This window comes from Thamnophis elegans, chromosome 1 (assembly GCF_009769535.1).
Source record: "Thamnophis elegans isolate rThaEle1 chromosome 1, rThaEle1.pri, whole genome shotgun sequence".
NCBI classification, from domain to species: domain Eukaryota; kingdom Metazoa; phylum Chordata; class Lepidosauria; order Squamata; family Colubridae; genus Thamnophis; species Thamnophis elegans.
Window position 1 is genome coordinate 44,306,088 of NC_045541.1, and position 24,264 is coordinate 44,330,351.

Sequence of the window (24,264 nt, forward strand, 5' to 3'; positions counted from 1 at the left end):
ATCCATTAGAGCTGAACCAAATATATGCAGCAGAGTTAATAACATCTAAATTATGGTATATTAATCAAACTACTCCAGATGTGAAATCTGCTGTAATTTTTCAAGTCTTTTCAAGCTTTGCAACCTCATATTTCAATATGAATTAATATGAATTAGGAATTGAAATGGAAATGAGCTGGTCACATAGCAAGAAGAACTGATGGCAGGTGGACCAAGGCAGTCATAGAATGGATTCCATTTGATTAAAAGTGTCCATGAAAGTGAGTAAAGCAAGTTGGAGTTACAACATTTTGGGCCCAATTACCAAAAGGAAGCTCAGGACTATATTGGTTGGAAGCATGCTGAAGAGGCCTTCATCCTTCAGTGGATAGACAATGGCTAAAATGATGATGATGATGATGATGATGATGATGATGATGATGATGATGATGATTTTATTAACATTTAATGGAAATGGAAAACTAAATGAATGAAATATGTCATACAGTCAGGACATGTGATGCCAAGACTGAGATATTGTTTATTTTTCAATTAATTTAAATGGAATATTTAATATGTGATGCTCTAAACAGCCTGTAACTAACAGCCAGGATAATACTGAGAACTTGCTATATCAATTAAATGTAAATGAGAGATTCAGACATGAACCTCTACTTATATTTAAAAACAATAGTATCTACACAGACCATAAACAAACCAGTGGCATAATTTCTCCCCATATAACTAGGAATACTCAATCTGTGAATACTCAATCAGTGGTAGCCTATAAATCATTAGATTATCTAAATCCTGAAAAAACAGGATAAAATAGATAAAATATAGCAGAGTACTGCTAGTATGTTTATCATTTAATTGAAATGGGCAGCTCTTCCACTTTTTTAAAAAATGGGATATTTGTCCATCAAATAATTGGATAGATTAACTATGAGAGTGGTATATATCTATTCCATAGCACTGCTGCTTAGATTAAGAAATAATCATGAAAATGAACAGTGAGAAATAGGCTAGACAATGGGATTTCTGATTCCATTAAAAATATTTTAGCTGAATTTTAGCTAAATACATGTTAGCTTCTAATTACACAAACATTAGAAACTAATTTATTCTTTATGTAATTGATTTGTAAAGCCATCCATCTCAATAAATGACTCTGGGTGGCAAACAAGAACAAACAGAATATCAACAATACTACAGATGCAAAAATGAAATGCAACAATTAGAATCCATAGCAGCCAAGAAAAACTACATAGTCAACAACACTAATATCACTAAGATTACAGCTTTTTAATACAATACGGCTTTTGCGCATTTAGGGTTCCAGGTCCAAAACTAAGTCTTTAGCGCTTTGCAATAGGCCAGCAGGGTTGGACCCTCTGGCTCTCTGGAAGGAGAATGCTTCCATTTATATTTATTTATTTATGAACACTGCTGTGTCCCAGGGTTGCGTGAGCACCTTTTGTGACCTTCTGACAAGCAAAGTCAATTTGGAAGCCACATTCACTTAACAACCAGGTTACTAATTTATCAGCTGCGGTGATTCACTCAACAACTGTGTCAAGGAAGGTTGTAAAATTGGGCAAAACTCACTTAACAAATGTATCACTTAACATTTTGGGTTCAATTAGGGTCATAAATTGAGAACTACCTGTAGGTAGCTAAAATTACCAGATTTGAGATGAAGAAGCCTACAGTAGATGTCCAGTAAATGTATGCTGCCCTTTTGCTGCATTTAATGACCATCCAGAGTTATGCAGCTCAGATCAGATCCCTTGTATAACAGTATGATTGTCTTTTCCATCCAAATCTTTAAAATGCTCACTGTTTTATATTAAAAGAAATAGGTTAATCTTTTGAGTAAAAATGGGGAAACTACAGCCGCAGACCAGTTTGATAGATTAGAATAGCTGATCCAATTTTCTCTCTATCCTTATTTAGAATATGGTTTAAGTAATGATGAACACTTGAAAATTCCACTGATTTTAATGCAACAAGTTGATTATATATTTAAAGACACCCTCAAAAATCAGTGGGAAATATATTCCTAATTTAACAGGATTGTATCTTTATATGCCAGACATATATCTGGTGCACTTTCCTGAAACCTGGTCAGGAAAACAAAATGATGCCATTAAAAATGGTTAACTTTTATAAAATGGAGTGTTAAAACTTGCTTACTTTAAAAAAAATGAATTTGATTTGGATTTTTGTTAAAGCAGCATATGGGTTTGAAAAAAAAAAGCAATTCTCAAAAGCTTAAAACATGCGAGAATAAAAAAAAATACCAAAAGCCAGGAGGTAAAAATCAAAATAAAAGCTAAAAACATTTCTGCTTTTGTATTCTTGCTGCCATATTCTGTACTAACATAGAATAGAATACAAGTTTCTAGGCTCTCTTCAAATATAGTCCTGCCTAGAGTGCTTTGGAATAAAAACAGAACTATGTATCATCTGCATACAGGCAAACCTCAATTTATGGCCATTCATTGAATGACCATTCAAAGTTACGATGCTGATAAAAGTGACTTATGTCTGATCGTCACACTTATGATCACTGCAGCATCTCTGCAGTCATGTAATCAATATTTAGGCCCTTGGCAACCAGCATGTATTTACAACAGCTGCAGTCCTGTGTGACCTCCCTAAAGGGATTCCAATTGGTACAGCCAGTTGGGGAAGCCAGATTCACTTAACTATCATGGCAAAAAAAATACCATTATATTTTTTTGACTCACATGACTCACTTAAAGGCCATATTGCTTAGTGACAGAAGTTCTAGTCACAATTATGGTTGTAATTACCTATACCCATGATGGCGAACCTATGGCATGTGTACCACAGATGGCACGCAGAACCCTCTCAGCCCAACTCAGCACCACCACGCATGCATGCGCACCTCCCACCAGCCAGCTGATTTTCAGGTCTCTGCCATGCATGCTAGAGACAGTTATGCATGCATGAGGGGGGAGGGGGTTACACATGCATGCGCGGGAGAAGCATAGGGGAGCAGAGCCCCCCTGCATCCCATTTTTTGTTTCAGGAGGCTTTCAGGATGCCTGCTAGGTCCAAAATGGGCCATGGGGGTGCAATGTGCTCCCCGTGCTCCATTTCTGGTCCCAAGGGGCTTCAGGGAGGCCTGCTAGGCCCAACATGGGGCATGGGGATTACACAAATTTGTGGGGGGAGCACATGCACAGGGGGGAAGGGGTCACAGGGGGTCATGCATGCATGCACAGGGAGGTGAGGTGCATTGCATTGTGGGTATGGGCATGCACAGGTGCACTGTTCCGCATGTGTGCAATTTTGGCATACGAGGACAAAAAGGTTAGCCATCACTGACCTATACAATACAGCATTTTCTGGGCCAGAAGTACATGGAGTTTTTGCTGGCATAAGAAGATTGGTAGTCAGGTGGCAGGAAAAGATCCGACTGGATCAAATCAAGGATTGGAACATTTTCCTTCCTTCTTCCCTCCATAGATAATTGTACTGCTCAGCACTAGGAAGTACAAACTTGTAAGAAAATGAATGCAGGGAACATGAATGACTTGTTAAATTAAATTAATTATTTTTGTATTCTAAACCATCTCAAGATCTTTTGCCACAGAATGCATTTTATGTGCATTGTATTGAAACATACAACAGCAGGGTTACCTCATTGTTCCCTCTGGAAAGGGGTGGGGGATTTTTGAGTGGAGTGGCTATCATAGCAAAAGCCTCACACTGATATGAACAAATACAAAAAAGAAAAAAGACATATTTAAATATCCAGCAGCACCAAGAGCAAAGGGATGAAGCATAGTGAGAAGGTTTATATTTCATGACTTTAAACTGTTCCACTAATACTCTGTGAATCTTAACCGACATTCCCAATTTGCCGCTTCCAATTAAAATAAATATTACTGTATCATCAACTTCAAACAAAAGGTTTGCTTTTCAAACAAGGCCATAACAAGAAATTAATTTACCATGTCAAATTGTTTGATATTAATTTATTTTGCCTCTCATTATTCTCAGTGCTGAGGGAGCCTTCCAGTGTATGTGTATGAACTGATGTGTGTCTTTCTTGGCATGCCATATAAACTTTAGCTGACAGAACTGCAGTGAAGCAAACATAGCTTACAGGAGACCCTAATCCAACCCTGTTGTCAAATACAAGAGCCATTTGTTTATTGCTACAAAAGAGCTGCTGGAACTTCTTAAGAACTCAGACAAAATTGTGCAAAAGAAAGATAACTTTTGTTATATATTTTTCAAACATTACACAGCACTCAAATTCAGTGGTTTCACTTGTGCATCATTTTACTTATCTACACTTGGCAACGATAACTGTTAACTCTAGAAATATGTGATCATCAGTTTTTGAAAGCTGAAAATGAGCCACTTACATCTGTTTTCATGTGTATATTATGCTGAGAGGAGCCCATATATATCCCACTTTGTGCTAGGATTTTTTTACTTTCCTTTTTTAATCCATTAGTCATTTTTTTTCAAGCTCATTTGAAACTTTCAATACATCTGTTGAGAAGAGATGTTCACCAAATAACAGAATCTTCCTCCCCAGTGAAAGATTATTATTCACAGAGACTGAGTGCCTCTAAAGTCAGCAATGGTTCAAGTGTAACTGATTACAGCAGTAAAATAGACATGGTAAAAATGTGCAGTGAGGATCTCAAAGAACATTTTTCTTTCAAAAAGCAGCATAGATTCCAATGAGGTGTCATTTGTAAAGACAGGAAACATCACCAAGGCAGGATTCACATATCATAGGAAGCTAAGAGGTACTTAATCATGGCTTGTATATCCCACAATTTCTCCAGGAGTTCAAGACAACGCACATTTTTCCCCCATGTAACAGTTCCGTGAAGTAAAATGGGCTGAAAGAATGAAGAATGAAGCCCAGGGTTACCCAAACTGCTACTGTAACTGAGGGTAGATTTGAATGTAACCTCTCAAATCCTGGTCATACAAATAAATAATAATTGGCAGGATTCCAAGAACAGATCAAGCAGCTCTATAATGGCTGAGCTAATCAAATTACATCATCTCTTAGTGTTAGAAGCATTCTATATTCTGCAATCAAAATTGTCACATTGTTCAGTTGACCAGGCTTTAACTAAATTCTAGCTAGGAAATTCCATATATATTTACATTATTACCTTACATAATCTTGATATTGGAATCCTAGCCTTTTCTTCCAAAAAGTGCAAGTTTGCTGTTGCAGAAATTTTCAGTATCTAAGGCAGAATGTACAGGAATCTTTATCGGTCATAGATATTTATAGGGAGAATGGTACAGTAATAGTGATTATCTGAGAAAAAAAATTAATCCATTTTTTTCAAAATCTTTCCTGAAAAGTTGCTTTTGCCCACAGCAAACAATTGAGAAATCACATTAATATTTTATAATATTTTATCATTGATTCTGGTATTGATGAGGAGCTAAATGAATAAAGGACAGGGCAGCTAAAGTGGGATCATAGCAACCATGGTTTAGATTACCATTTTAAAAGGCAGAAAATAAGAGTAAATGTGTTCTATAAATAATACAGACAAAAACTTAGAGCAGTAACCATCTTCCATTATGGTAACAAGATGCAAAGCGTTTAAAGTTAATTTAGTGTTGTCTCTAGAGTATGGCTCGAATCATTTACGATATTTTATATACAGAATTTTTAGTGTCTAATTTGAGTTAAGTAATATTTGTTCACTAAAAGAAATAATACCGTTTTACAACATTGAAACAATGTTATAGTCAAAGCAACTGTATATTGCACTAGTAAAGCGTTGAAATGTCACAGCAATGTAGAACAGACTTGATTAGTGTGCCTTTTTGTGGTTTAAAAGTGCTTCCACATTAAAGGCTTCTTGATGTTGTTTCTGTTGTTTCAGAACATGTATAGAGTTTACTCAAGAGAGGAAATTATTTGCTCTGAGAAACAAAGATTTTCTTCATTGTTAATTGACAACTGCGCTCCTAAGCAGAATTCTGTTCTGATGTTGCTGGAGATAGATCACCATAGGTCCAATTTTTGCTTGAAACTGACTGGCAAAAGCTGAATCAATGATCAGACCTGATGAGAGAATGTCATTTGGGGGTCAGCCCCTTCTGTCTTGCCTGCTTCCACAATTCATTGGAAGAAGTGTATTGTTTAAGTCAGGGGCATCAAACTCGATTTCATTTAGGACCGTATCAAGATTGTGTTTGACCTCAGGGGGGCAGGGTGGGCATGACCGGGATAGCCAGCTTGATATAACTCACATCAGAGGCATTTGTGGTGGCCCAAGTGCTCTGCCAGCAAAAACGGGCATCCAATCTCCATTTTCGGCTGGGATGGCCTCCCACAACTCTCTGCCAGTGAAAATGGAGTTCGGGAGGGCTGCCCTCCAGAGCTCCATTTTCACTGGCAGAAGGTTGTAGGAAACCGTCCCAGCCAAAAATGGAGATTGGGAGACTGTTTTTGCTGACAGAGGCACTGCGGGCCGGTCCTTTGCTGTTTCCAGGGTGGCCCCGCGAGCCAGATCTAAGCACCCCATGGACCAAATCCAGCCCGGGCCTTGAGTTTGACACCCCTTGTTTAAGTGCTATACTCCTGAATTTTAAATACTATTTCCCCACCACAGATGAACAAATGTGGAACCCAGGCCCCAATCTGGCTATCCCTTCAATCAGATTCTCTCCCACGTCCTGGAGAGAGAAAGGCACTGACTGCCTGTGGAACCTGGCAATTCTTTTCTGGAAGCACCAAAGACTGTTGCCTCTTCCAATTCCCCATCTCAGTTAGACACTGTGGGAAGTTCCTTGTTTATCTCCTGCAACCAACTGAAGGGTGCATGGGCTATTGTGCAGAAGGTGAGTTTCATGAACTCCACATTTATGGCTTATACTGTATTCTATATATTCCTTTTGCTACACATTGTTATTGTCATACATACCTTGGTGACCTAGCAAGTCAAGCATTGCTTTTTGTAAGATGCATACCGTGCAGGTAATAAATCAACAGCTGCCCAAAATGTTTTTTATAGAATAGTTGTTATAACTTTGGCAGATTTTAACCTGCAACGTTTCAGCAAGGAAAATTTACTGCAGTTACACCTTGTGCGCAATTTTCTTTTGTTTCCATGTTTGGCTTAAAGAGTGAAAATAATGTATCTGAACATTTGGTATTACATTTGTTACTAAATGGGGTCTAACACTGAAATAGTTGTTGGAAATGAATAAGTTTATTTGAAAGCTGTTGTAGGGCCGGGGGGGGGAGACAATAATTTTAGCTGGCATTTTTTTAAAAATTACTTTGATCAGAAATTTCTATCCCTGCACCAGAAGTGAGTTGCTCCTTGAAATCCATCACTTCTACAGAATAATACAAATGAGTCTTTCTCAGAAGAACCAGTAGCAGTATGTGAATTTTGCAGGACAACTTAAAACTCAAGGAATCTACACAAAGAAATCCAGTTGTGTAGATAGCCTTTTATTCCATTCCCAATCATCATCAAAAACACTTTATTGGTAAATTCCTCTACCTTCATGTTGTGGACAGCTACAGTATAATATTTATAAATGCATTTAGTTTCTTGTCTACTCAAATAACTTTTTTCTCCTTGATTGCCCTTTGTGCTTGAAACTGCCTCTCAAAACACTTGAGTGATGCCACTTCTTTTTCAATTCAGTTCTCTCCTCGAAAATGTCCTTTTCTGTCATGATTTTGGCATAATCTCCTGACTTCCGTGCCTTCTGTAACTCAGTTTAACTTTGCTGCATGAATATCTCTTACCCTTCTCCCTCTGACTTTTCGGCATCAGATTTTATATTGTAAGAAGGCAAGGAACATGGTTTTCTCATTTGCAAAGCACACGGATGGCACAATATTAACATTAATAAGCTCACTGATCTCAATACTATTAAACTTCATGTTAACATTTCTTTATTAACTTAAGTTGAGTTTTAAAACTTATCTGTAGTCCCAAAGTGTATTTATGACAAACATGAAAACAGATTATAATCAAAGAGTCACATAAAATACACCAAAAATACTTTAAGGAGAGTGGAGCTAATAAAATAATTAAAAGACAAAATAGTTTTTAAAAAGTTTTTACTATCTGCATTTAACAAGCCTTTGGCAGGCTTAATCTCTCTATTCAAATTATCAGAAAATTGAGAGGTGCTACACAAAATACTTTCCTGTATTTATATTGAAAGAAACTTTCTTGACATTAGAAGATGTAATTTAGACTTTTGTGGTAAGAACCAGAAGTTTGAATTGAGCCTGGAAGCAAAATAAATGTAATACATTTTTAAAAATATGATGAAAAATGCATATCAGAAAAACTGCCAAAATTATTTTTGAATTTGTTTATGTTTTGGTGTTGTTTTCATTTTACACACATACACAGAGACAGTATGTCACCACAGGACAACTCACTGCATCCAAGTCACTGCACGACAACTTGCCACAGCCAACTCGCTGCAGGACAAGAATTACATAATAAGAAAGAAATGGTGCAATAGAAACATTAAAGAAAGGATGCAAAAGGAGGAACAAAAAGGAATGTGAATTACAAGAATTAAAATATTTTTTTAAAAAAATTAAATTATTAAATTGAATTGTTGAATTGTCCTGCAGTGAGTTGACAGTGACGAGTTGGCCGCGGTGAGTTGGCCATGGTGAGTTGTCCCATTCCATTCTCAATATCTGAAAGATGGATGGAGGGATGGAGGAGCAAACTGTTAGCAGTTGCTTCACCACTTCACAATTCCAAGTTAATTTATTCATTTCCTTCATTGTTGAAGAATCACAGCTCACCTCTTTTGATCCCGAAAGAACTGAATCAGAAGACATCATTCAAGGTAATTTAATAACATAAACTACATACAATATATGAATTGTCTTTTATCTGTAGAACCAATGAATGTATAGTTCCACGTTCACATTAGTGATCTTTTGTGCATATTTCCAAAGAAACTTTTGAAAATTAGACCACCCAAAGCTCATATGTAGTGTAAGAATGCAACTAGGAGTTAAATAAACAAACACTGGTTTATTATGCTTATTTTTATGCTTATTTGTAGCAGTTATGTAATCTTGGCAACCAATGTTTACTTGTTGCCAGGACTATTTGTAAGGTACTAAAGATCGGTTTGTGCATTTTGGCATTAAAACAGGGTGTAAAGTCTATCTCTAAGAGGCATTGCAGTATATTGATTGGTGCCCTTGGCTGCCAATATCTTTTGTTCGGTTTGATATGGATGTTTGTATGATCATTTAAAAATTTGTTGATGTGTCACCCAGAGTTGGTTTCTCAAAAAGGGGCTATATAGATAAATACTTTAAAAATAAAGCAAAGAATGCCAATAAGACCCTGTTTTATATCCAGTCATATAGTTAAATGGACAGAAATTTCTTTAATGGATTGGAGTCGAAGGATTTTTTTTAAAAAAAATCTTCCTCACTATACATACCTCCAGATTTGGTTATTATCACAGTTGAAGGGCTTTCACATATTATGGTTCCTGAATTTTTGATGTTTGGGAATTAAGACCAAGTCAGGACCAAGTACATCCCTGTTCTCTGCTGTTTTTAAATGTAAAGAATTCATGAATATTTCTGAAACTTCAAAATCCTCGTGGCAGAAAAAAATCCACAGGTTATAGAAGGGTATTCACCTAACTTTGGGCTACCACTAAATTACAGTCTTCATCCCTGGGCTAAGATAATTGCAACGGTTGATGATGGGATCCTATGACTAGAAATGCCTGAAGTTTTTCAATTTCAGAATCTCCTACAGATATGCTGACCTCCTGCCCTTGAGGAAATGACTGTGATTGAAAACGGAGTAGGGACATTTTTTTCAGTGCTCCCTTGTTGATATTGAAGGATTACTAAGCAAACCTCTCTTTCGTTTGCAATCACTGGAAATGCTTTGATAAACATTTCTTACTACCTTGTTACATTGAACTACTCAGTTTAGTCACAACTTGCAACTATTCAGTCTTCACCTGTCTGCAAAAATTGCATAGTAAAAATGTCCTCAGAAGTTCACCCGGTTATGGTTGCCCCAAAGATGCTTTTATTTTAAAGGCAACTGGACTTTCTGGGTTTTCTTTAATTTTTTTTTTTACTTTTCATCCAGGAAGTTTCTTCAGTTCTCATAGTATATCATAGTATAAATGTATAATTTTCATTCAGAAAACATAGGGCTTTATATGTCTTTTTCAGTTCTATAGTACTGACTCATTTATAATTTCAACTGTGTTGAAATATTTATTTTTTTAACTCCTATGCATTATATAACAGTCTGCTTTTCTTCCCACCTAGGGAAATTCCAGATTCCAGCTTTAAACCCAGTTGTTACTCCTGAGTTTTGGGGGTCCAATGTCTACCTAAAATGCACTTTCAGCAGTCCAACTTCAAATTGGGCTATGGGCTATAGAGTGATCTGGTCACGGCTTTCTACATCCAATGTGAAAGAACAGCTTCATCATGACACAACTGGACAGACATTCTCCTATGTGGAGATGGATGGAATTAATTTCAGATTGGGAGATACGGTAAAGCTTTCTTGAACTCACAAGATAAGGTCAAGAAAGACAATCATTCTGTATTGTTTTTTTTTTCCCAGTTCTTATTAACTCTCATATCTTGAGCCTGAATTTGGCCTGAAGGTAAAACATGGAGTACAAAAAACAATGTATTTTAATGTAATAGGATTGTTAGCTAGTTTACTTTATTGTCATTGTACATGGTACAATGAAATTAAATGCCGTCTTCAGTGTACATTATAATTATAAAAATAAAAACACAAACATGCATCCTTTACATTCTATATAATTGAAATTGAAAACCTGATATTGCACTACACCATATAATTCCAAATAGTTACTGCCCTCAGGTAGAAGCTTTTTTTCAGCCTATTTGTCCTTGTTTTTATTATCCTGTACCATCTGCCAGATGGTAATAGTTCAAAAAAAGGGTGCCCAGGATGAATATTTTGAACTTTCTTAAGTCAGTGGGAGCTATAAAGCTCTTCCAAAGAGGGGAGATGGCAACCAATGATCCTCTGGGCAATAACATTGGCCCTCTGGAGCGCTATCCTATCTGCCACTATGCAATTGGCAAAGATACATAGATGCAGTACGTTAAAATACTCTCTATGGTGCAGCGGTAAAAGGCCACCAGCAGTTTTTCATTCAGTTGTTGTTTCAGGTAGTATAATCTCTGCTAGGCCCTTTTGACAGTGCTGCAGTATGAGTGCCCCAGATCAGGTCCTCTCTTATGATATCCCCCAGAAACTTAAAACTGGCCACTTGTTCTACTCAGTCTTCATTGATAAGCAAGGGTTAGATGTCTGATCTCTTCCTTCAATAGTCCACTATAGGTTTATTTGTGTTAAGCACCAAATTATTGTCTCAATACCATGAAAGCAACCGTTCTACCTCATCTCAATAGGCAGACTCATCCCCCCCCCCACCCTGGAGATTAGTCCCACCATTCTTGTATCATCCATTGAGTATATTTTATTAAGTTTAGAACTATAACGCAATCTAATTCATTTATCAAAAAAAATGTTGTACTGCATAGCCTTACATCTTTAAAAACAGGTAAATAGGTAACAATAGATCATATAGCAATAGCACTTAGACTTATATACCACTTCACAGTGCTTTACAACCCTCTCTAAGTGGTTTACAAAGTCACCATATTGCCCTCAATAATCTGGCTCCTCATTTTACCGACCTCATAAGGATGGAAGGCTGAGTCAACCTCCAGCCCCATCAGGATCAAACTTGAGCCTGGTCAGAGTCGATCTGCCAAATTGCAGGCAGCCGGCAGCCGGCAGCCGGCAGCCGGCAGCCGGCAGCCAGCAGTCAGCAGTCAGCAGAAGTAGCCTGCAGCTGCAATACTGCATTCTAACCACTGTGACACTGTGGTTCATGTTGAATAAAGACCACTCAACCTTCTTAGAGCATTGTAATAACCAAAAAGCAGTTTGGTAACCTGAGCTAAATACCTACAACACAAATCTTAGTATTTACTGTAAATGAAAATAAAACGTAATAAAAACACTAGATTTCTTTCCATTTCTGGTTGACTGTAATTTCAGAGAACCAACTGGATTCCAGAAGTGGATCTCCAAAATTTTGTTTTCATGAATTCACATAAATGAGTCAATGATATAACACATTGTTAATTATATAACATTCTCAAAAATCTGCCAATAATAGAAAAAACTAAAAAGTTATGAATCCCATATTCCTACAAATAACAGCAGATGTCCATAGTAGACCACAATATATAGCACAAATAGTTTTGTGGTCTCAGATCATGACAGATAAGAAACAAAATAAGCTCCTAAAAAAGAAGATTATGTGTTCAAAGCCTCATATAAATTTGGCCCTGGTTTCTGTTTGAAAAACTAAAATTGGCTTCCTATTCCATTGCTAGTCTATCATTCTTTCTTCAGATTTTTCATTTGATGAAAATATTTGGAAGTTCTGTCTTAATTCTTAATTGTCCCTTATTCACACTTAAGAAGATATGACACATATTCTGTCATTTACTCTGTCTAATGAATTAAAAAGACTTAGCAAACTAAAATCCAAATATTTAAGTATGTTGACACTCAGTTTTCTTAGCAGGGTACTTCATAAATAAATTGGAATCTTACCTATTTCCTGATAGACAAGATCTCCTTTCTCCTATCATTCCCTTTCTACAATTTTGAAATAAAATAGGCATTTTTATCAATTTCTTAAGGCTTACAAAATATTGCATGCAAAGTGATTTAATGCTATAAACTAAAGCAAGATGTACATGTGTATACAAGTGAAGCATGTTTTTTACTGCCTTTAATTTCTACCAGCAATAGTAAAATATGATTGATGTAATATCAGAATTGACAGGGTATGGTGACATCCTACTTGACCTTCTTTAGTGGTCAGCTAAGATTAAGATCTATCCAAATCAGCCTTTCTATGGTGGGTGCTGCAAATGAAGGCATCTGGAGTTATTAATTGTAACAGCCAATTTTGTATTTATTCAATATAACTTCCAAATACCTCTGTACTTTTCTGTGCTACTTATTTCTCAAAAGCTGCCCCCCCCCCAAAAAAAAAACCTGGGAGCTTAAAAATTAACATTCTGGTCCCATATGATTGACACATCTGAACTACTTTCCATTCATTTAAATTTTCATTAGTAATATTGTTCACACCCAATATCAAGATGTTCATCCCTTAACCAGAGTCTTTGAGTTTGACTAGTCCACGGAGTTTGAACTTTTATTACCATATCTGTAAATAGCCAATACCATTTCCCCATAATGTTTAGAAAAATCACAACTTTGTACAGTTATGCTATTTGAACTCGGCTGACAGCCAAATGCTAGCAAAACTCCTGCACCTTTAATAAATAAATCTGTAATATGCTATTTTCCCTTGGGTAAATGCTCAAGATAGCCCATTCCATCTGATTTGAAATTGTAGCAATCCCAAGATCTATTTAGATGATATTGACAGAGGTCATTCTATACCTGGAGGGACAGCCATCTGTAAATTGCAGCCGGTAGTATGTGCGCAGTGGGTAATGCTAAGAAAGCAGGATGTGCCAGGAAAAAAATGGTCATTTTTTTGCTCTGCACAGCAGTTTGGAAGTTCATGCCATGAAATGGCATGCACTTTAGAAAAGGCTTATGTAAAATTGCTTTTTAGTTTATTATTAGCATTGGCCATCTTGTTGAAGAGTTACAATATTTTCAATTATGATGGTGACTCTTCCCCCAAATACTGAAAAACAACAACCCCTTGAACAAAATTCCATAGTGATTTTATCTCTGTAGATTAGAAAGAAAGGTAATTACTTGAGTTGCTTCCACTATAAAAAAGAGAGAGAGAGAGTTTCCCTTTCTCACACTTTTAATTCTAACTGTTGACTGAAGTACAATCATTCTTGATGTATTAAATATTGCTTTCAGAAAGAGTTCTGCTTTTTTTTAAAATGAATTTTCACAGTGAAATTCCACAACAAGGGATGTGGATGGCTTGAATGAAAACAAATCTTGAAACCACCCTCTCTGAATCAAGCATAATTTCCAATTCAAATTATTTTGACTTGCTGTAATTGTTATAGATAGTTCCGTCTAAAACCTATCGTGCTAAAAATCCCTCTCCCTCCTCTGATAAGCTTTATTTGTTCTTTTCAATAACAGAAATTACATAACATGGAATACAATGTTATTCCCTCCCCCACAACACACATATGTGCACAACACAGACACACACAAAGAGAGACACACATTTAGGATGATTGGATCAAGAAATAATATTTAAAGACAGGAAACATCATCCCCAAGCATTCATAACTCTGTGCCTTTATGGCCCTACATATCATCCAAAGAGGGCAAGGATATAATTTGCAGATGGGTCAGCCTCTCCCATATAGAACTCTGTATGTGTCAGACAGAAAAGTAGACAAAAGCCAGATTCTTATTCACTTTCTGCTATAATTTTCTATGCTCATTTTATAATCATTTGTTCCTCTGTCGGTTACTAGGTATATCTATGAAGAACAACAATAATTAAAGGAATAGTAACCAAGAACTATAAGGAGAGCCTGCAGGAACTAGAAATATTTGCCTTTGAAGAGAAAAGAGAGAAGACTCCAGGCAGTCTATATCAGAATGTCAGAATTAAAATTTCATGTCAGAATGGTGGACATGGAAGACATATTCCAACTTAAATGTTCAAAGGGGGGGGGGACTTCATTAACAGGCATAGCACACTCCTCCTTGTAGCATGCCGAGACTGAATATCTATGTGTTATGGATACTTAGTTTAGATTCCTGTCCTGACAGTTGGGCTTAATGGCTTAAACTGCCTTTTCCAATTATTATTCTAACAAATCATGTGAACTTGTCAAATTTATGTACAAGGGATTGCTGCCCAAAAAAAAAACCACCACCACCCCAATAAGAATGCAATTATGACTGCACAACAAGGCACACATAGAAAAATTAAATCTGCACACATTGCCAATTTCTCAAACTCCATCATAAAACAATCCTCCTGATATCTATAGGTGTCTTCCTTTTCCACATCTCAGTAGGTGTGCTACAGTTCTGGATCTCAATGATATGTTTAGCTTAAATAAACCAATCCCTTTTAATACTTTTAAAATTTAGGAATAAGAAGGATTTTATTTTATTGAGAAGCTTTAGGGATAAAATATTCATTCTCACAGTCAAAGTTGTCTTCACATAGCCTGTGGAGTATCTTTTCCATCCCCCCCTTTTCTTTGGAAATGATAAAAGGAGGGAGGAAACCTATGATTGCTTAGTTAAACACTAGGACAATATTTAGCTAAAGGCAGGAAGCTTGTAAGAAAACATATCCCAACAATTCTGTGGTACATGATCAAGACTATAGACGAGTGATTAAAATGTATGTCTACCTATTGGGAGGAGGAGGAGGAGAAGTTCGAAATTTAAAAAGGAATAAACTTCACATATAGAAATACAATATTTCACAGTCTGTGCAGCTTTCAGAGGTATAAATTTCAATTCCCTGAATTTGTCAGATAGCCAAGCTTTTTGCTGAGATTTTAAAAAAAAAACAATTTAATAATTTCTACAGCAACAAATAAGAGATGCTAGAGAACTCTGTTGCAGGTTCAAAGTTACAACAGTGCTGAAAAAAGTGACTTATAATCAATTGTTCCATTTATGACCATTGTAGCATCGGTGTAGTCATATGATCATAATTTAGGTATTTGGCAATGGGCATATATTTTCCATTTGTGATCCCTCCCCCCCAGTCAGCTTCCAACAAACAATGTCAAGGGGAAATCTGGCAGAGGAGATCACAAATGGCAATCATGTAATACCCCTTTTAACAACCACAGTGATTTGCTTAATTGCCTCAGATAAGGTATAAAATTGGATATCACTTAATAACTGCATCACTTAATGACGAATAAGCAAGGAATCAGATTTGTTTTCTAAGGAGCAAGTTCCAGGAACATCAGATTCTAATAATGATGCATATCCTGGACAGCCAATATACATTTTGACCTTGTTTTACAAAAGAAAAAAAAAACCTACAATTAGTCAGTGTGAACAGATTTTTTTTTCAAGAAAGGTGTATTGACTAAATTTTGGGAGAGATATTGAGGAGAACAGGAGCTTTGTTGCCTCATTGGAGACAAGACATGTATTGCTATTATTCAAGCATATATAATTAGCTTGAACTGTAGGCAAATAGCTTCTAATGTTTAACTTACACTATAAACACATAGTCCAAGAAAGAAGGAAGTGCACTTTCGAAAAGGCCATGTATTATTTTATGTACAACATTGATATTCTGTATTCCTGGTACAATAGAATATTAAAAATAGCATATGTGATTGGCTTCTTCCTCCCCTGGACCAAAAGACTACCCTATATAGATGCGTATCTCAAAGATACTTAAATCTTTGCACTTCAAATTATAGCTTTTCGCAATTGGTTTGCCATCTAGCCAAAAACATTGCTATTCAAAGATGTTCCATCCAAAGTCTGAAATCAAATCCAGTAGGTCCTTGATGACTACCAAAAACACCCATTTATTGATCCAAATGTGGCACAAAAGGGTTATTTAAAAGAAAAACAATAACATATCCTGTTCAGCTTTGGCGATTCTAGACAATTTGGTAGCATTGAAAAAAAATAATATGATCAATCCAGCAATCATAAAATCAGCAGCATAAAACCTGGGCTAAAAAAAAAAAAAACCTCATAAACTATAACAATCTTAGCTCCGATGGTAATATTTGTTCAGAAATACAGCATATCTGTAGCACCACCTGGAAAAGGTGCCCCACTGATGACTTAAGAGCATAGGGCAATTATATGGGAATAGATGGCCTTGAAAATGTCAATCCATTTCTCTATATTTATTCTACTACTACATAATCCATTCCCTATATCTGAGCCCCGTAACATTGTGCTCTCCAGTTCTATTTTTCCAAAAAGCAATGCACAGAAGCATCAGGGATGTGAGGGTGAGGAAATATAGCTGATATTGTAAGGAGATTTTTTTGTTGTTGCTTAAAATGATAAAGCAGGGCTGCAGCTTAAAAAATGCTGCACAACTGTTTCGCCCAATCTCACACATATTGGCAGATGTCCTAGTTCTGAAGGTCAAAGACTTCTTGAGCATTCTGTGCATTTTGAACTGGCTTGGCAACAGCTTTTAGCAACTTTAAAAGCCACATATAGATATTTATTTGAACAAATTTTCACAGTTTTAGTGCTTGGAGGCCCACCCCTGTGCATTCTCAATTTGACAGGGAAGGGCGCTGCCTACCTTTTTGTGAAGGTCTACAATTGCTAAGGACAAAGAGCAGCAAAATAAGTTTTTATAAAGTGTAATCTAACAATCGCTTAGTACATTTTCCATCATTTTTCATAAGCCTGTCATTAAAAAAAGAGAGGAAAGGGTTTTTTTGAAATAGTTGGCTTATTTATTGCAGGTCTTTTGCACTGTCACAGCTTTCAGGTGGGACTCATCTGATCATCACTCTCTCCCCGAGGAAAGCGATGGATTCTATGCTGGAATCAAGGTAACCAACACAACATCTAATTTCATAAACTTCTCTAGCATAGCCATGATGGAGATTTCTATATTAGCCATCTTGTTTCGCAAGACAACACACCATAAAATTGGCTTTAGTGATTATAAGAAGGGTGCTTCTAGGTGCTGAAGCAGAAAATGTTTGAATAAATTGCCTGCCATTCTATCAATCATTCTATCAGTCTTTTAAAACATTAACAGCTGCAGCATTTTAGGTGGAGAAAAAATGTATTCGAAAATACTCCCATGTTCATTCACCTGAGTAGTATGGTGCTGTATGTATAATTGTGTGCAAATAAATAAATAGTTATGGTAATATTTGGCTATCAGGACAAATTCATACTATGCAATATAATATAAACTGTGTCTTTAATATGGCCATATTTATGAGGTCTGGCATGGGATTAGCATTCAAATCTTTTGAATTTTCTGAAAGGCACGATTCTTTTACAAAAATGGGGGTCAAATTCTCTTTCATATCAAAGAAGCTATTGTTCATCACCTGGCTCATGTGCAATTTTTAAGCCCCTCTTTTGGTTCTCCTTTGTGAAATGTCATGAGAGCAGGTTTGGTGCAGTGGTAAGGTGCTAGCCCAGTGGTTTTCAACCTGTGGGTCGGGACCCCTTTGGGGATCGAACAACCCTTTCACAGGGGTCACCTAAGACCATCGGAAAACACATATTTTCAAAAAAATACTGAAAACATAAAATAATTTTATGGTTGGGGGTCACCACAACATGAGGAGCTGTATTAAAGGTCGCGGCATTAGGAAGATTGAGACTCACTGTGCTAGCCTAAAAACCAGGAGACGGTGAATTCTAGTCCCATTTTAGACATGAAAACTGGTTGGCTGACTTTCGATCAATCACTCAGCCTAACTTACCTCACAGAGTGATTGTTGTGGAGAAAATAGAAGGAAGAAGGAGTGTTGTGTAGGTTTTGCCATCTTGAATTACTTCTCAAGTAATAAAAACAGGTTAAAAAACTGATATACAATTTCAACAGCACAATCATAAAACTTCCTAAAATAGGAAATGAGTGAAAGTAGTAATTTTAATTGGATAAACATTTTAAACACTCTCTCACCTTTTAATGTATTTTAAATCCAACACTTTTATAGAATAATTGCTGTGCTTTATAATCATCTGTGTGATTATGCCTTTGACTTAATAGTATAATCACAGATTTGGCTAATGTGGCATTATTTATATGTATAAAATTATTTTCTTCCCCTGATAGAATGCAATAATCTGCTCAAACATCATAGATGGGTGAAATCTTTTGTTTACCCTCTAATCTCAACCAGATCTGCCTTGAAGATGTTTTGAAGCACAGTTATGCTCTACATTTGGGGTGTATTATACTTGGTCATATACTGTGTTTCTTATTCTTTTTCAATTTCCACAGTTTTTCTCCTATATTTAAATGTTTTCAGCAAGTAAAAAAAAAACTCTTCTCATCTATTGGATAGGGAAGAAAGTGAATAAATGCTATCCTCTGAACTTTTCCCATTTCATTGTCTTCTGATTAGAGTCATGAAATATAACACTGTTTTAAAATCACTTTGGCTTAATATCTTTAAAATTAATGTTTACACCTGTGTCAGACGGAAAGGTGGGTATCATTATTTTGAATTATAGTTGCCCATATTTATTTGCTATGTATCAACAACTACTATATTTATATTTATTTCCACGTTAAGATTAGAACAGGGTAGCAAATGTAGAATGATAGAAGTCAGTTATGCTGTTGTCAACATAACCTTGATTCAGAATGCATCAGTTATAGTTTGCTTTTGTAAATAATGAACAAACCAGAAAGGCATAAAACAGACTGGCTAAGAATCTAAAAAATCGTGAGGCAGTCCTTAGCCAAAAAATTGTGAAATGTTTGGTGTTTCCACATACTACTCGACTTGATCATTCATCAGCTGCAGTCAAGATCACTGATGGTCAGATATTAGAGTTGGAATCCATAGAACCAGATTCTTAACACTGTCTTAACATCTCTAATAAAAGAGAAACATGCTAGGATCTAAGAATGAAGAAGAGAAAAAAACTTGACACTTCAGTCAATAGATAATTTTAGTCAGGTGGCTTGATGAATGGTCAAATCATCATATTCATGTTCATATAAATTGCTCTTCTATTCATTTCAACATTCAAAGTAGAATAACAGACAAGCAACATGACCAGCTAATTATTGTAATATACACTCCAGCACATTTTAATTAACTTTTTTTTTCACTACTAGCCCTACGCAGTGCACTAAACCAGTCAGTTCCATGCTGTTAGTTAATATAATTTTTCAAAGGTTTTTCTCCACTTTCTGCAACAGAAAAAAGAAACAATTACCCAACTACACCTGAAAATTATTTTGTAATTACCAAAGATGTTCAAAAGCAAAAGGTAGCATTTGGAAATTAAGTCAATGTCTATTTAATAAGCAGTTACAGTGGCTAATTTGACTGAATGGTTTAGAGCTCAGCAGAAATCTCAGGGAGCCACCAAAATAACAATTTTACCTCATCTTGCGAGGGCATTGATCCAAAATCTTGTTAACTTGCCAATGTAGCAGTAAGAGCAACCAAGAGGGTAAAGGTAGAAAGAAAAAAAGAACAGCAAACCTTTCCCCAGTGAAAATTGGTATACTTGAAGACAAAGGAAATGAAAGGCATAGTAATTTGAGAAAAAGAATCCTTAATTCTTTAATCTGTAATGCTTAAATGTATGTATGTATGTATGTATGTATGTATGTATGTATGTATGTATGTATGTATGTGGGACATATATTATACATACATAAATACAGAGGTGGGATTCAGCCAGTTCGCATTAGTTCAGGCAAACCAGTTCTTAACTTTTTGCCCAGTTCTGAGAACCGACTAATCTCACTTCTGGCTGGCCCCTCCCACCCCACCCTGCCCCTCTTAGGAGTCCCCCTGCAAACCCCTTTTGGCTTCCAGGTTGGTGCAAGAAGCCATCCAGGCCCAAAATGGGGCACGGGGGTGTGTGCTCACACTGTCCCTCGCCCCTCATTTTGGCTTCCAAGGAGGGGCAGGAGGCCTTCCAGGCCCCAAACTCTAGGGTGAATTGGACATAAGGATTTTGCATGATTATAACTGTGGGGTGAATTGGAAATGGGGACTTTGAATTATGATTGCTCATAAGTAGGTAGAAACCAGTAAAAAAGGAATGGAAAAATTCCTATCTGTAGATCAGTGTTTTTCAGTCTTAGCAAGTTTCAGATAGGCGAACTTCATGCTGCCTGAGGAATCCTGGGAATTGAAGTCCATGCACCTTAAAGTTGAGGTGCCAAAGTTGAGAAGCATGGATCTACACTAGAGTTTAGGAGTTTCTATTCCTGTTTTATTTAGAGTTTGGTGCAACTAAATAAATCAGTTGTGGCTTCGTTAACAAATAGTGATTAAAGTGATATTATTATTGGACTTTTTGTGAGAAACTGAAATTAAAAGTTGATCTGGGCTTTGATGATTAAATAAGGGATTATGGACCTTAGTATGGTTAAACTGATGTTCTTAGGATGCTCTTAGAATTACTCCTAGGGCCCCAGTATGTTTTGGCTAGGCTGTCTTTTTTACTTAAGAGATTTTATAATTAATGACACCTTCTTCCTTTCTTCATGGTCTCAAAGGTAGAAAAATTAAAGGTTTGCCTTTAAATAAGAAGCCATTTCCCATGAGGAGGGATTAGGGCTTGATATGAGCTTAATCTAAGATTGATAACCTGTCTGTATTTCCAGTTTGTACCAGAATCTTTACAAATTGCAGAAGATGGAAAGGAACATATTTTGACAATCTTAAGTACCATTCCTATTACATGTTTGGCCCAGGATGACATCTGTAAAATTACTTTACAGCTAAGCACTCAGATTTCTGGTAAGTACCTTATGTCAGGTAGCATATATCCTGCCACATTTTTGTCCATTTTTCCTGAAGTCACCATACTTGTAATGAATCTAGAAACACAGGGGTGGTAAAATGCTTCAGAAGTAAAATATGTTTCATAGCTTTAATACCAAACAGATGAGAAAAAAGTGTGTCATGCGTTGAGTGATGTAATACATTAAGGAATTTATTCATTTTTATTAATATTAGAAGTTAATGTTCATGATAGCTAATATATAACCTTTATGTTAGGTTTTATAAAGCTGGTGTGGTTGAAATGTACATTGAAATAGAAAAAAATGGGTTCAAAAATCTTAATGTAATGATACTTTGTGTTAGTTTAGCTTGGAAAAATAATTTCTTCCCATACTTCATTATCAGTTATTAAATATACATATATACACACATGGATAAAGCATACCTATATAGGTTTCCTGTTTTAGAACTCTGATCCTAAATGTATGGCTCAGATCCATTTTCCTTAATTTTTGTGATATAGTAAATAATAAGCACAGGTTTAAGAACTCACACAATTTGCCCTCAGTGGCAAATGCTTGAAGATAAATGGCCTTGTATCCAGTGGTGGAATTCAAATAATTTAACAACTGGTTCTCTGCCCTATTGACCAGCTGGGTAGGCGAGACTCAGTGGTCATGTGACTGGGTGGGCGTGGCCAACTCAACATCACTCACATCAATGGAAGCTTCACCTTAGCTGTTACAATGTAATAAGGGTTAACCTGCAGTTTCTGTAAGCAGGGCAATAAAGATTATGCTAGAAACAACACTAGAATGTTTCCTTCCTGCCTTCGTTACAGGATTAGCCCTGTAAAGTAGAAAAAAACCAAAATGAGATTTCTTCCAACAACCGGTTCTCTGAACTGCTTAGAAAGTTAAAACTGGTTCTCCTGAATAGTGCGAATTGGCTGAATCCCACCACTGCTTATATCTGTGTCTCATTCATTTTTGCCCTTGAACAGAAAAGAACCAGTCTCAGATACTGGAAAGCGGGAAGTGGAATAAGTTTTCACTCTTTTGCTCTAAGAGTGAGGCAACTGAAGAATCCACTGTTTCCTGCAACATCCACCCAATGGATAGAGCTAAAAGCCATGGATGCGGAACGATGGCATATAGCCCTAGATATTTACTTTACACAGGAAGCCATACAATTCTGTTTTTAAATGTTAATGTTTTCATGGGTTGAAATACTTTATTATTTTACTTGGTAAACTGTATTGTGAATCCTTGAGAACCTCTATTTGGCATGGGATTAGACATAGATATTTTTAAATAGATCAACTAATTTTGCTGAGATATATATTTGGTCATTATTGCTATTTTTTCCTGCATTATAGTCTGTTTCTGTTACAAAATGATGGTGTACTGTACAGCAATAATTATTTTTATCACACAGAGAAGACCATCCAACATCATTTATCTAACAGAAAAATACAACTAGTAAATTCTCTGCAGCGTTTTAAATTTATCCAATATGTTTTTGTGCTTTTTTAAAAAGATAACTTGCTAGAAAGGACACCGAACATAGCCCTTTCAACATGCCATGTGGATCTGGAACAAAGGCCCTGTAGAGAAGGCAGCTGTGCAAGAGCAACATTTGCTGTAAGAGCTGTGAATGACTTTGTAGAAAACGGAAACTTTATCAGTTACATCACAGCCAAGCCAGTTCAGCCAAGTAAATCTCTGTGGCATGATTATAAGCCCATGGATGTCAAGGTAGGTTAAAGCAACAGCCAAGGGCTTTTTACAGCAAGTTGTAAAAAAACAGCAACACAGAACACTCCTTCCTAGGGATCTTAATTTATGTTTACCTTTATTATTCTTTTGCTCTTTCCAAATTTGGAAACTAATTAGTCTTTTAAAAGATTAATAAACCAAACCTAAAAGAGATTATTTTTTAATGTACTGAATAATCTTCTTCATCATTTGAAAAAGCACTCTTTTTAAGAAAGAAAAAAAAATATTATATGAGTTGGAATACAGTCATTTATATTTGCTTCAATTTTGTTCGGCTTGAATTCAGTGATATTGGATTCGGTTGCAAATGTTTCACATGCTTCAATCATCAAGTGTTCATTTGGTTCTGAAAAATGGAACCTTTGAACTATTCCATATTTTCAAATACATCAAAGTAAAGATTTTCTTGAATAAAATTCAGAAGAAATGCAACAAAATAAATAACTATATTAGAAAATAATTAGGCCTGGAATCAATAGTTGTCTTTACACCTTGTGTTATGCAGAACCCAAACCAAACAATTCGTTACTCATCAGGGATTTGATTTGTTTTAGTTAGGAATAAAGAATATATATATTCATATCAGTTAACTGAAAACTGAACACTTCAACAAGAGAATAATTATGGAGAGAAGGAGCCAATGTCGCAACGAGACGATGTGCGATCTCAATGCTCTGAGATTGCCACCGACACTTTTGCCCTCTGTCCTGCAGAGATGGTGAAAGGGAAGATTATGTCGTGCTGATCTCAAGGACATTGCAAAGTCCCTGATTGATCCAGGAGAAGTTCTTCTAGCTGGCGACAAAAGCACAGCCCCTAGACTGATGAAGTTGGGGCGCCTCTGAAACTGAAGGATATGGAAAGAAAAAGTGTTTTCAGCTGGTGAGGAATTTTTACCATTTTAAAAGAGACTGCCTACAAAAAACTTAAAAGTTAATTTAAATTTGAGAATAGAAGAAATAAGCGGCGGAATTAAGTTTTGAATAGTTTTGGAAAGTGTGT

At 36.2% G+C, this 24,264-nt stretch overlaps 1 protein-coding gene across 1 annotated transcript in view; it reads left to right on the plus strand.

Annotated features, from left to right (window-relative positions):
- VWDE (von Willebrand factor D and EGF domains) overlaps positions 1-24,264 on the plus strand; it is a 352,344-nt gene that overhangs the window by 151,019 nt on the left and 177,061 nt on the right. Inside the window, exons 4-8 of the mRNA XM_032236897.1 lie at positions 6,621-6,849; positions 8,788-8,844; positions 10,313-10,545; positions 21,364-21,499; positions 23,024-23,241. Coding sequence (XP_032092788.1) covers positions 6,621-6,849; positions 8,788-8,844; positions 10,313-10,545; positions 21,364-21,499; positions 23,024-23,241 — 873 coding nt within the window. The remainder of the gene's footprint in view (positions 1-6,620; positions 6,850-8,787; positions 8,845-10,312; positions 10,546-21,363; positions 21,500-23,023; positions 23,242-24,264) is intronic.